The sequence below is a fragment of the Berghia stephanieae genome, chromosome 13 (genome assembly GCF_034508935.2).
Source record: "Berghia stephanieae isolate SIO BIC M18660-M18661 chromosome 13, UCSD_Bste_1.3, whole genome shotgun sequence".
Taxonomy (NCBI): domain Eukaryota; kingdom Metazoa; phylum Mollusca; class Gastropoda; order Nudibranchia; family Aeolidiidae; genus Berghia; species Berghia stephanieae.
In genome coordinates this window covers 28,137,766-28,152,765 of record NC_088372.1, presented here as the reverse complement: position 1 = coordinate 28,152,765, position 15,000 = coordinate 28,137,766, and the positions used below count along the sequence as shown (strand labels likewise).

The 15,000-nt window shown below is 33.3% G+C and overlaps 1 protein-coding gene across 2 annotated transcripts in view; it reads left to right on the top strand.

The window, feature by feature from the left end:
* The window catches only part of LOC144958855 (importin subunit beta-1-like), a 46,456-nt gene that overhangs the window by 255 nt on the left and 31,201 nt on the right, over positions 1-15,000 (top strand). For both annotated transcript variants that reach the window (XM_078891104.1, XM_078891103.1), the window contains exons 2-9: positions 2,825-2,883; positions 3,369-3,551; positions 5,331-5,528; positions 6,345-6,421; positions 7,519-7,594; positions 8,182-8,241; positions 8,454-8,543; positions 9,365-9,475. In XM_078891104.1, the coding sequence (XP_078747230.1) occupies positions 2,825-2,883; positions 3,369-3,551; positions 5,331-5,528; positions 6,345-6,421; positions 7,519-7,594; positions 8,182-8,241; positions 8,454-8,543; positions 9,365-9,475 (854 nt within the window). The remainder of the gene's footprint in view (positions 1-2,824; positions 2,884-3,368; positions 3,552-5,330; positions 5,529-6,344; positions 6,422-7,518; positions 7,595-8,181; positions 8,242-8,453; positions 8,544-9,364; positions 9,476-15,000) is intronic.

Below are 15,000 nucleotides of genomic sequence, written 5' to 3'. Positions count from 1 at the left end.
AGGAATTATGAGAAATTGAAAATGGTTTCATTTTCAATTTGCTGTTAACCATAAATCAATGGTCGAGTTGTCTTTATATGAACATTGTTTGATTATCCAGTTTTAAACCGTTTTGTTTGCCCAGCAACTTTTCGTGATATAAAATATCGAATTGGAATGTCGCACCAATGTAAACAAGACACGAAAAATGATCCACCGGTGCCGATTGATTTTGATGAGTTGGGAGTTTAACAAAAATTCTAAATGTAACTCACGCACTTGAAACCAATGTCATATAATATGAAGGATCTGGCAACACTGGTAACAAAAGTTTGAATTTTGTTTCTATCTTGATTAGAGATGGAGTTGCGGCAGTTCAAAGTCTGAAATTTCAGACTGATTTTTACTCCAAAACCAAATTTAAAATTAACCATTGGCAGGAGAGTTGTGAGAAGTTGATTATTCAGACACTGCCAAAAACGATGAACGCTTATACACAGACACTTTTTTTTTTAAACTCTTTTCAACATTTATCCACTTTCCAGAGTATGGAAAGTTTCGAAATGCACATAGAAATAAGTAAAGTCAAAAGTTAACAAAATATCACCAAAAAAATATGTAAAATTAACTAACCATATAAATTATAAATCAGTCGATGAACGCTTATACACAGACACTTTTTTGAAACTCTTTTCAACATTTTTATCCACTTTCTAGAGTATGGAAAGTTTCGAAATGCACATAGAAATAAGTAAAGTCAAAAGTTAACAAAATATCACCAAAAAAATACGTAAAATTAACTAACAATATAAATTATAAATCAGTCGATCAGTCACTACACAATACCCTTTGCCTTTGCGCTGCACTGCCAAAGAGAGAACAGAAATAAAGCTAAATAACAAAGCCAAAGTCTCAAGACGGGAACAGAGGTTGAGAGGCAGGGTAGCACAAACTCAAGATAGAAGTCTTAACAGAAAGTTGGGAATAAAAGACAGAGCACTCAAGCCCAAGCGCTGGCAAAAGAAAAAACCCCAAAAATGCATACACATTCACCAATCACACATACACTCTCGCAAATAACCCAAAAAGTCTTGAGAGCGGAAACTGTTCGGAAAATGTAGAGATCAAGTTTATTTTCCCCGAGCATTCAGAGAAATAGTCACTTCATTTAACAAATGAAGGAAATTTAAATGTTGAGATTTGAACCCAGGATCTTCCAATCGAAAGTCTACCAGCTCAACCACTATGCTACAGATCCACCCAACTTGAGTCATTCTCAAAAGGTGGTCTCACTGATGTTGCACAAAGACAAAAAATTGAAAATATCTCTATGAGCCGATTTGACTTTCTAATGATTGCAAACTAAATCTCAAGACTTGATTCTGTAAAGAAAAAGATAACTCTACTCATTGTTTTCAGGAAAATTAATAAGTAGACTTCAAGGGAAAATCTCCCGACATCATTGATGACACAAAATGTATCCTTACCATCAAACCCAATCAAGTAAAACATTTCATTGGTCTACTGATAATTAAGTATATAGTACAATGACAAGCAAACCATTTTGGCTTCAGATACATGAAAGGACTGCTTCAAGTGTCACTATTGTGTCACCAGAATATCTAAGACTCTTAGGGTAAAACACGTTTCCACTATACCATCAATCTTCTTTCAAAATACCTAATTTTATTTGAAATCACAATCGGCAGTCATTCTAAATGCCCGGTGACCCTAATATATATGATTTGATCACAAATACAAGACCTGGCTTACTGAGACATCACAGTCACACAAGAAGTTGCCACATTAATAAAAAGATGATAAACAACCAAAAATGATGGCACTTACTGTTATTTTTAAGATGACTGCTATCAAATCAATCAAAGCTTTCATCTGACATGAGTTATAAAGCTGAAGTCCCACAGTCAGTCAGTCTGCAGTGGTCAATCATTTGCAATATTTTGAAGGCCAAATATTTAAAGGTCTAGGTTACTCGAATAGTATATTACACAATGAAGTTGTGATGAGGGCCTTTTAATGATCTTACATATCAAATTGGAGGAATAGATTAATATAAAAAAGTCCCGTTTCCAATTAATACTGTGATAAAGATAATTTAGCCTAATTTGTTTGAGAGCAATATCTTTAAACTGATAACAATCATATCACACTAAGTCTAAGAAATTACAAAATCAAAATAAATTTTAAAATTATAAAATCCATCATTTCATTTAAAATGGAAATAAAGAAGCTAGAACCAAGAGGTGAGCAGTTCTGCAGTTCTCCACATCATGATCAACATGCTTTCTGTCTTTGTCTTGGAATGAGATTACTTGGTTTTGTCCTGGCCCTGGCTAGGAGGAAAACAGGCAAAACGTTTATAGAGTTTTGGGAGATAATGTTTTTTTATCTTGTAATTTATCTCTCTGTTGTGCACAATATTTATATATAATTTATAAACATTTGAGTGGGGACCTGTGCATGTGTCAGGATGAGACATTAATGTAATCTCAAACTAAGTACACGAATAGTGTGCCTTTGGAAATTATACATATGTTCCCTATTTGAACTAATTCCCCTTTGTCTTACTTTTTCTTGGGTGCTTTGATTGTAATTCTAGAATTTTTTACTATCCCATTTTCTTCCTTTATACTGGCACTGATATGACCGAAATGTGTTGCAAGCGCCGTAAAACTCTTTTTTAAAAAAAGTTTGTTATTTGGTATTAAATTATGTTTTAGCTGTTTTACACAATATTATTATTTATTATGTGAGATAATTTGAAAGGGGGCCATGTGAAGACTGCTCATCTTTAACATTTTTATTTTTTTATCCCTTTTTACAGATACCCATGAGTTGGAGAGTGCTCAGCAATATTTAGAAGCAGCTGCTGCAACAAATCTTGTGAGTCTCCTGCACTTTTTGATTAAAAAATTTTTTTTTTTTTTTTTGTCATACATTTGTTGTGGTATTTTATCTACAATTTATGCAGAAATAAATGGATCTGTTGCTCTAACATAAAAATGCATAGCGGCAAACTGTCCTTTTAAATTCGGGACTGTCCTAGCTTGGCAATCTGAGAAAAAGTTTAATTAAAAAGAAATTAGGACTCTTTATGTGAATGGGAATGACACTTGCATGTCGCAGGTTTGTGGGGTTTGTTTTTTGGTTATTTTTTTACTAGCAAATCAATTGCAAAACAATGGACAGAAGTTCTAAATCATATCTCTGGTCTACATTTTGTAGACCACATTTTATGTTTCAAAAGTGCTTTTACAATAGAAGATTTAAGTGCAATTTATTATGTTTTTTGATGGGTCACACACACATATCTCAGGTTAGATAGGATCATAACTTAACAGTGTTTTCTCCATTTTTCTCTCCATCAGCCTGGATTGCTCACATCACTTAGCGATATACTTAAAAATGCCGGCAACAGTGAAGTGGCTCGTATGCAGGCAGGTCTTCAACTCAAAAATGCTATCTACTCCAAGGATGATGCAATAAAACTTCAGTACCAACAAAGATGGCTCAGTTTCCCAGAGGATGTGCGCAACCATATAAAGAAAAATGTAAGTATGTGCTTAGTTTGATAAAATGGTAGTGAATCTATTTTTTGTGTGTGTGTGTTATGAAGAGGGCTTTTTCAGTCTTGCTATTTATCATTTTCTGAGGAGGTATGCTAAAATACTATTTAATACTTCTGGTGCTCTTGGAGAATAATCTCTATTTCAATTCTAAATAATCCAAGTTTGAATTTTAAAGTCCTATGCATGATAGTTGTGACGCCAGCTCATTGTTGCCAAAGATTTATAAGAGTAAGAGGGATCAATAGGCTGACCTGTCAGCTAACATAGAAGTCAAAAGCAAACATTCAACCATACATAAATATTCCAATCTATTATATTAACAATAAAAAAAACCCAACAAATACTCAAACAGGCTTCATCACATCCACAAATTTCACTAGAACAAACACATTAAAATAGTCTTTTCCCTCAAACAATACGTGATTGGAACAAACTACCATGATGACATCGCATACCCCACATCATTTCATTGCGTTTTCTTCATATACAACGAATGACTGGAGTACAGGATTAGTGTGGTGTGATTGATAAAATTGAAGTGTATAAGATTTATGTGATGGGCACAGTGTGCCTTTTGCATCTCATGGACTTAAACTTGCAACTTTATTTATTGTATATAACAATAATATACAGTATGATTCTGGGTGGGGTTCCTTACCTCCCATAGTGGACAGGGAGGTACTTACTGTGTCTTTTATCCTCCTATAACTGTTGTCCAACTTGCTTTCTGTCTTTGTCTTGGAATGAGATTATTTTGTTTTGTTCTGGCCCTGGCCAGATGTCCTTGCTGAGAGGGGAAACAGTCAAATGTATAGTTAGTTTTGGGAGGTGATATTTTTTGTAATTCATCTCTATGTTATGCACTGTATTAGGTTTTGTTTACATATTTTATATGATTTGTAAACATTTGAGCGGGTGGTTGGATGGGAGCATCACCCTTGAATCATATACCTATGATGTTCGCATGGGTGTACGATCCGATAGTGATGTCGTTTCTTCTTCTCTTTACTCCTATCCTGTCTTTGGTTTATGTATTTTGACAGGATATTTTTTTCTGTAAATCTCCTGCTTCTGTTCTGGTTATTTAATTTGCTATGATATTTAGTTATATTTTGATTCATTGTATATTTGTAGATGCTGTTTTGTCAGCGTCCTCATATACCTCATTGTGTTGGAAGACCTAAGAAACAAACAACAAAACAAATCTCTGCCTGTTTGTTCTTGGTTATTTATAATTTAGCTTATGATATCTTTAGGTTATGCTTTTGATTGACATTTGTACTATTTTTGTTAGATTGCTTGTTTTTTTGTTTCAGCGGTCTCTCATATTACCTCAATTGTGTTGGAAGAGACCTAAAGCAACAAACAAATAAAAAATAAACATTTGAGTGCATTCCTCTTAGTGGGGACCTGTGCTTGTGTCTGGATGAGACCTATCTCAAACTAAGAGTACTTTGTGCTCTTGGAATCTATGTCTGTTTCCTATTTGAACCAATTCCCCTTTGTCTTACTTTTTCTTGGGTGCTTTAATAGTTCTTCTTGAATTTTTTACCATCCGATTTTCTTCCTTTTTACTGGCGCTTCTATAACCTTAATGTGTTGCAAGTGCCGTGAAACCCTTAAAGACAAAGAAAACATACAATATGATTAAAGGAACACTTTATCATCTGATCTTTCTAAGCAATTCTGTAAATTATGGATTTCTTATTTGACTGGATTTCATTTTATTCCATTTAAATAAATGCATTTTTCCCCCCTCAGGTGTTGGATGCCATTGGAACTGAAAAGATCCGTCCTAGTTCAGCTGCTCAGTGTGTAGCTTACATTGCCTGCGCTGAATTGCCCCACGGATTATGGCCTGACCTCATTACTATTCTGACTGCCAATGTCACTGTCCAGAGCACCGAGATGATGAAAGAGCACGCATTGGAAGCTGTTGGTTACATCTGTCAGGATATTGTAAGTGATGTTAAACATTAAAGAAGGCAGTGGGTTATTCTCCCTCATCTCTTTGAACAAGTTTGTACGTAAATATTTTTTAGCAAGGGCTGTTATTTTGGGCTTTTTTGTTCCATGTTTTTATGACACAGGGTTGACCCGTTTTTGCTCTAAGGAAATTACCATTGTCTTTTTTTTTCTTTTTTTTTTTAAAGCAAAGGTCAGATATTGTCATCTATGCAGAGATGATTAATGGTCTCTGTCTCTGTATTCTCATGGGGTTTATACTGTCATATATTTCTTCTAGAATGTCCAGTCAATTATGGTGAATATTGTTAGGCAACATCTTTAAATCTGTATGGGAGGTCATACCAGAGGATTGTTTTCTAATCATTTGACACAAAAAGACCTTGATATTGGCTTTTTTTTTTAGCAATTTCACTGTGATAAATTATGAAAAATAGTTTTAAAATCTGACATCCCATCATAAGATAAAGAATAAACATAAGCTCGCAGTGTGTGAAGATATGTACTGACATTTAAAAAAAAGAATACCTTTGATTTTAATACTTTAAAACCATCACTTCCTGACATTTGGTTGTAGACCCTTCTTTTTTTTTTTTTTTTTTTTTTTTACATCCCAGTGATGCTGATGGAAATGACTTTTTTCACAGTTTAAAAAGCATAATATTATTTTTAAAAAATTTTATTATGAAAGAAAGGACACATTGACATACTTTCATTTTTTAAAAATACCCTTTTGTATTAAACTTGTTTGTTTACTTTAAGACTTTGGGATTACAGCAACTCAATTTCTAAATCTATCCTTCCTCTCAGGAACCTGAAATCCTTCAGCCACAATCAAACGTTATCCTCACTGCCATCGTCCATGCCATGAAGAAAGAAGAGCCTAGGTAATTATTTTATATTGTTTATTATTTCTTCCCTTCCCTACCATACTGGGCTGTGAAGTGAGTGTCAGGGTTATAGTTATGGGGTTATTCATAGATCTGTCACATACAGATTGGGGTTTTTTTAAACCAGAATTTTGAAGAAAGAGTGATGAAGCACATAATTTTGACTTAGAAATGGATAATAAAGTGTGACCAAACCGAACTGCACTGCAATTCCAATGGTGGCTTGTCTGTGTATTCCAGTTATTTCCGGGAATTTGTTGGGTTTTTTTTTTTTGTTTAACATTTGTCAGATTTAAAAAAATTGTGGCTTGGGATCTGCCGAGAGAAATTAGCATAACACATACTTGAGGCCAACTGTCCTGATAAAAGTGGGACTGTGCGGGAGTCCCGATTTTGCAATCTTGAGAAAAGTTTAAAGAATAAGAAAAGACTGTTAATGGGTATGGAAATGGCCCTTGCATGTCCCAGGATTAGGCTTTTTTTTTGACGAGAATATGACTACAAGGAACAGACAGGCTCTAAATCTAGATTGTATTATACAATAGTCCAAACATGCTGCTGATTTGGTTCATGGCAGTATTGTGCATTAGGGTGTCCCATTTTAGCTCTTTGAAAAAGTTAGTCACTATATTTCAGTTAGTTTTAGTAAATTGTCGTGCTTTGAATCACTTCACCTTGCGTGAAGTTAACCTTACCGAGGGAATGTTCAGAGAAAATGATTAACCTCAACTTTTACCGCATTGATTTTGGAGGAAATTGATTGGTTTCATCTTTCACTCCTGATCAATTCTGAAGCATTTTATTTTTAATTGAAAATTCATACAAATGATAGAGAGAAAAAATTGATTGCATTTTGGTTTCATGGGTTTTTGTTTTTCTCTTACATGTTCTGATATTTTAAAAAAATAAGTAAATAAGAATGATGATTGTGATTTTAATTTTATATGCATTTCGACAATGAAGCTCAATTTGTATTAGCTCAAAAGTTCTTAGAAATCAAATTCATGATTCCATGAATTATATTCATGCATGGTTCCCTTCTTTGGTATACACGTCAAATTGTTTTTACCTATTTCATTCTGTTTTTTTTTTAGCAATCATGTAAGGCTTGCTGCCACAACTGCTCTCCTGAACTCTTTGGAATTCACAAGGGCTAATTTTGAAAAGGAGGTATGTTGTTTTGATGAACCATTTAGACATAAAGTTTGTTCAATATGTGAGTATGTCGGTTTTGAAATATATCTTGAACTAAACCATATGCAATATGCATAGGGAAAATCGGTCATAAGATTGAGGCAACCACAATCACCATCATAAGTAACAGTCTGGTAGAATGCTAGAAAGAGATGGGGAGGGGATGATTGAGGGAGAGTCAGCCAATTAATGCTATAGAGGAATTCAGGATAAATATAAACTCCTTGGGCCCGACTCTTAAGGAAGATGGAGAACATAAGAAATGATGCTTGTCATAGTAGATGCAAAAGTGCCATCGCTTAGGCTTTTCGCTCATTCCATTTTAAATGGTTAATCTATCCTGGCTTTGGATTGCTGAAATCTAGCTCTTTTAAAGGACATCAAGGAATTTAAAATGAAATTATTACTTGCTGAGGACTACACTTCTTCTCGTCTTTTAATATTTTTATTGCTGCTCACATCTGAGATAATTTTTGATATATTTCTTTTACAATTACAACTAATTTATAATTATATTTCTTTCCTTTTTGTCTCTGATAATAATACTTATTTTTCTATTTCAGAATGAACGAAACCTTATTATGCAAGTTGTTTGTGAAGCTACACAGTCATTAGACGCCAGGGTAAGCTAATTTTGACATTTCTCAGTTTCTTCTCCGGCTTGAATATGTATATCCCCTCCAAAAATATTGGTTTTCCATTTTTCTGTGATAATTGATTGTGCAATTGGTAAGAAATGAAATATTTATTTTAAAAGTTAGAGAGTTGTTGGAGTTATGAGATATTTTTGATAAAAAGTGTTTTCCATATTCCTTCTCATTTGGTCTCTCCTCAGGTTCGGGTGGCAGCTTTACAAAATTTGGTGAAGATAATGTCTTTGTACTATATTCATATGACCCAGTATATGGGGCGAGCCCTTTTTGCTGTAAGTAAACATTGTCATCTTTGTTTGTGTCAGATATGCTAACAACGCTCAATGCTTCTTTTGAAAATGTTACATTACATTGCCATTTATTTGATGAATTGTTTTGATATTTTTCCCCTCAGTGAATTCAGGACCTAGATTATTTATGAATATAGCAAAGGTCATTGGTATTTCTAAGTTCATGAGGTGTTACTCCCTGCAATTGTGGCTTTGCCAATTTGTTATGAAACTGAATTCAAAAAGAAAACAAACAAGACCCTCTGTTATTAATTAGCTTTCCATCTTTATCTCAGGCTTTTGTGTGTTGCAATGTTGGTTTTCTGAATTTTAAATGAAAACTTGTCTTAATTTTCTGCTTCATCCTACAAGCTGGTATAACTTGGAAATGTAAATGTTGCTGCTCGGAGCTTGAAGAAATAGATAATAATGTGAAATTGAATGTAAGCTTCAATTTAATTACATTTGATGTTTTTGTAATTAAATTGAAGCTTACATTCAATTTCACATTATTATCTATAACTTGGAGTGAACTAAAAATGTTAAAAGCTTCCAAGATAGCCTTTATTTTATTAGTGCTATAATGTCAATAATTGACATTAAAAAAGTATGTATTGTAACACCTAACACGATAATCTTGTGTTGGTTACTTGAACAACAGACCTGCCATTCATATGACATGTAGAGGGTCGTGAGAAATACTTTTCATTTATTCTCATTATTCAATTTCTTTATTAATTTTTGTATTTTAGATGCTTGCATTTGAGTTTTTTTCATTTTCATTATTGTATTTTTTGTGAAAATATCCTCTTATACATTTTCAGATCACAGTAGACGCTATGGAATGTGACAATGATGATATTGCGTTGCAGGGTATTGAGTTTTGGTCCACTGTGTGTGACGAGGAGGTGGATTTGGCTATTGAACTGTCAGAAGTTAGTGATTTCCATTTGTTTTGAATTTGAGGGAGCATAATATAAAATTCACTCGCTAACTCATCCCTCCTTATATTGGTTCACATTTTCCAAGATAGTCTTTATTTTATTAGTGCTATAATATCACGAAGTTGAATAATTGACATTGAAAAACCTAACACGATAATCTGTGTTGGTTACTTAAACAACAGACCTGCCATTTACACAGATTTAATTGGTATCACCCCTACCGCCACTACTACTACAACCATCACCATAACATCATCCCTAAGGCCACTACTATTACAACCACCACCACCACCACATTATCATCCCCACTAATACAACCACCATCACATCAACCCTACCACCACTACTGTTACAACTACTACCACATCATAATACCTACCACGACAACTACTACAACAACCACCACATCACCGTCCCTAACATCGTTATCCCTACCACTACTACTACAACCATCACCACATCATCCCCACCATAACTACTACAACCACCACCACATCATCATCCCTACTACTACTACCACAACCACCATCACATCATCCCCACCACCACTACTAGCACAACCTACACATTATTCCTAACACCATTACTACTACTACAACAACCACCACATCATCATCCCTAACACCACCACTATTACAATCACCATATATGTTGTAATTATACTTTCAACTTTTGAAATTCCTCCGAGTGGTGTCAGAAGTTGCTGCAAAACACATTTGGATTGCGTCTCATTAAATTTTAATGAAATCAAATTTATGAGTTATACGTCATGATCTACACGCTTAAAAATTTCCTCCCTTTTATGACCAGTCATTCTCACCCGTGTTTTAAAATTGTGAAATATGCTCAGAATCTGTGGGCTGTTTGCTTTGGATGTCGGTTCATGGGTATAATTGATATCAGGCAAAATATAATTTATTAAAACAATTTGATCTGAGTAATAAAGAAAACTAGTTTTAATAAAATTTAGCAATTTAGTTTTCAAAAGTATATGCACTGTATGTTGATTGAATAATCTGAGACTCATACGATAAGATAATAGCTTTAAAAAGGCATTCATGTCAATAGCTTGCCAAGCATGGCAACAAGAGGTCATAAAACCATGAGCTGGAAAACCAATTTGTTCTCTAAATACAGATGCATAACACATACACCTTTTTAAAAAATTGTTGACTGTGGCATATCTGAAACAATTTTTTGAATTGGGTTTTTTCTTTTTACCAACTTTGGATATAGATCCATCAGTCACAGTCACCATTTCATTTCTTTTTCTCTTTTTGCATCTTCAATAAATTGTGGAAGGAATGACACTCCTAGTCTTTGAGAGGAAAAATAAAGTCAATATGGGAAATGGAATCATGAATAGATTCAATAACAGGAATGTTGGTCAATGTTTTTCATGTACAAATTATAGATTCAAGTTTATAGTCAGTGAAATGCTAATTTGTGCGTATAACCTAAATTTGACTTCCCATCAGAAACATATGGTATAAAAAGTTGAAACTATCAAAAACAGACTTTCAGACATCCATGGAAATCCCTCAGTACATTTTAGTGGTGCATTAGCAAGGCCTTCTATATAGCTACCAGGCCAGGAAGCTTAAAAAGAAGTGCCAATCCTACCGACCTATCAGGCCGACTTTTCCGTTCGTTGTTTTGCATTTAATTTGGGCTATATGTTTACAAAGACATTTATCAATCAATGATTTTTAAGTAATAGTCTGGTGTAAGTATAATATTTCAGTTTCAAGCTTGAAAAGGTAAAAGAGCTGAGGAATTATTTTTCATCTACGCTTCCCTATTTGAGACTACTAAAAACGGTACACTGACTGCGTGGTTAGGTCAAGCTGAAATCATTGCGCACCGCCTTTTCCAATATGTCCGCGCCCTGATTAGACCGGCAATTGCATCAACTTCTTTTCTTTGCTTTTATAACGAAATAAAATACGCCATACTTTTCATTATCGTCAACTTGACTTTCAATAAGTTGGAACAAAGACATTTTACAGAAGAATCGCATGACAAAAAGGTAAGCAGCTTAATTAATATATAATTTATTTTAATTCGTATTGACAATTGGTAATCTTAATTAAATCGGCATCAGAGACCATCTCTAATCACTCAAGTCAGAGTCAGACCTAGTGTTGGAGTTGGTTGTGTTGGTGCTGCTTAACAATATGGTGAATATAACTTTTTTTAAAAGCTCAAATAAAATAATATATAATTTTTATCATTATTATAGTTTGGAGACAATGATATGTTATTTGTCACTCGAATATTGGTGTTATTGCTATACCTACTAGACTCTCCCAACCTAAATCTCTATCTCGCTTCTCTTACACATTTTTTCTCTACGCGATACAACTCAATATTAAAATAGCAGTTGATTGTTTAACTATTTTACATCCATTATCATAAAATATGAGTTTTTACATATCAATGAAACAAGGAAACAAATCAAAATCAAAGACTTATCGTCATAAATTTTATGGATGACATAATGACTGATGAAACTGACCATGAATGATTAATATCGTGATAATTTAAGAATAGTATTTTTGTTTGATATTAAAGATGTGCCAAAAAAAATAATAACTAAAGCAAGTGTCTGTAATATTTAACCCGTGTATTATTCTGGGCATGAGAGAGAAAACACACGGAAAAGAGTGAAAACATGCAACACACACCATATGGAACTTTCACTGGCACGGAGAAAGAATTCCCAAAGGTGTGATTGGAATGCGGTGGTCAGTGAGATAATGGTTACGATTGCCTGCGATGGCATTGAAAGTTCTGGAGAGGTCTCGCAGTTGTAGAGCAAAATTAAAGATAAGGGGGGGGGGGGGGGGGTGGAGTTTGTAAATAAAGAGATTGAAGAACAAATCAACAGTTAATCAATGATTGTTTTCTTATACATGCTAGAGAAAGTTCCTTCTTAACTGACGATGAAGATGATATAATAATAATAATATAATAATAATAATAATAATAATAATAATAATAATAATAATAATAATGATAATAATAATAATAATAATAATAATAATAATAATAATAATAATAATAATAATAATAATAATAAAAATAATAATTATTATTATTATTATTATTATTATTATTATTATTATTATTATTATTATTATTATTATTATTATTATTATTATTATTATTATTATTATTATTATCATTATTATTATTATTGTTATTAGATAATAATGATAACTAATAAATAAACTATATTGATTCATAAGGAAATTGGGCTTACAGACATAAATCATAAGAATAATTTAATAAGCGTTATAAAGCATAAATATTTATTTGTTTTTAAAAGCAATACAGTGAGAAAAAATACAAATAAATATGAGCGCATCTATTATATCGATATTAATGAATAGAAACATATGATATATTCTGAATAATGCATTTCATATCTTAACGATGTATAACTATAGCAAGAATCATCACTCAATAAAATTCTATTTTCTATCTATTTCAGATCGAGCTACACATTCCTGAGACATCAAACAAAATATGGTCAATAAGTGCTGCGTTCCTGCTTGCATATCGAATTATAAACGTAAAAAAGGAGATTCAGAGCAAAACACATACACCTCATGTTTTGAATTCCCCAAAGACCCTGAACTTAAGGAATTGTGGCTGAGGAAAATTCCAAGAAAAAATTTACTCATAACAAAAAACACTGTCGTTTGTGAAAGACACTTTAATGAAAGTGACATTATATGCAGTGACATTATCCCAGGTGTTAAAGGACAACAAGATACCGTTATTCCTCGTAAACGGAAGAAGTTAAAATCAGGAGCTGTTCCCAGTATATTTGAAAATCTCCCTGGCTACTTATCGTCACCACCGCCTTTAAAAAGAGAAAGTCCGGGATCGAAAAGAAGACGGCTAGAGGAAAGAGAAGAAGATTCTCTCCAGAAGTTTTTAGAGGAGGACATAGTTTCTTCATTCACTGATTTGACCCAGTGTTTGGATGGTCAATTGAAGAAATGGAAATTCTTTCACCTTAAAACAGAATTTAACGATGATCATATAAAATTATATTCGTTGGAATTCAATGAGAGACAAGGATTATTTGTCAAATTCAGTATTTCCATAAACAATGACTTGGCTGTTTCTGTGTGGTGTGAAAATATTAAAATTTCTAACTTCACGTGGATTATTCCAAAGGACAATAAACTAGACCGATGGAGCCAACTACAGAACATTATTACACATTATTCTTCTTCTTTACCTGGAAAGGAAGCCATATTTGAGAGTGCAATATGCACAGTTGCAGAAGTGTTTCAAGAAGATGAGGAAAAAACTGATTTGTGTAGTTTTTTAATTGAACAACTCAAACTTGTACGTCTTCCACCCTCAAGAAGACGATATTCTAATGATTGTATAATTCACGCCTTTTGTATATTTTCAATATCTCCTTCTTCTTACAAAAAAATTAGAAACACTCTACTTATTTTACCCAGTGTAAGGTTTTTAAGACAGCTATGTGGAAATGTCTCTGAAAAAGATGGTCTGCCTGGCTCTTCATTTCTTCAAAATGAAGTCAAGTATCTTAATGAAAAAGACCTTTTTATAAATTTATTGTTAGACGAAGTTCATGTTAAATCAAAATTGTCATTTAGAGGAGGTAATATAGTTGGACAGGCCAATAACTGTGACAAATTAGCAAACAGTGTTCAATGCTTTATGATCTCTTCTCTTCTCTCAGATAAAAAATTGATTGTTGGTTTGTTTCCTGTACATAATATGACTGCTGAGTTTCTTCATGAAATAACTTTTAATGTTATGAAAAGTGTAATCAATGCAGGTTTTAATATCATTAGTATTATTTCTGATAACAACAGAATTAACCGTAAAATGTTTTCTTTATTAACGAAAGGCACTGATTCAAATTTCTATATGCCCAACCCCGTTCGTCCTAATCTCAAAATATTTCTTTTGTTTGATTCAGTTCATCTTCTCAAGTCTGTACGAAATAACTGGTTAAATTTAAAGAACAAATCACAAACTTTTTGTTTCCCTAAATGGACTGACGACACTGTCATAACCCATGCCTCTTTTAATGACTTACGTAATTTGTACAGACTGGAGAAAGACAATCTTTTAAAGGAGGCACCTGCATTATGCTGGAAAGCCCTCTATCCTCATTCATTAGAGCGACAAAAAGTTAGCTTAGCTCTTAAAATTTTTGACGAAACAAATGCTGTTGCATTACGATCAATTGGTCCTTCTGATGAAAGCATTACCTCATGGGACGGCACAGCCCATTTCATCAAGACAATTTGCCATTGGTGGAATATTGTCAATGTCCAACACCAGTATTACGGACGGAACAAAAGAAAACCTTCCGCCATTCCATTTTTTTCTTGTGATGATGAAAGATTGTCATGGTTAGCAGATATGTCATCATGGTTGAAAAAATGGCATGATCATTTTATATCATCAAATGAAGGTTTCCTTAGTAAAGACACTTTTATTGCCCTTACTCACAC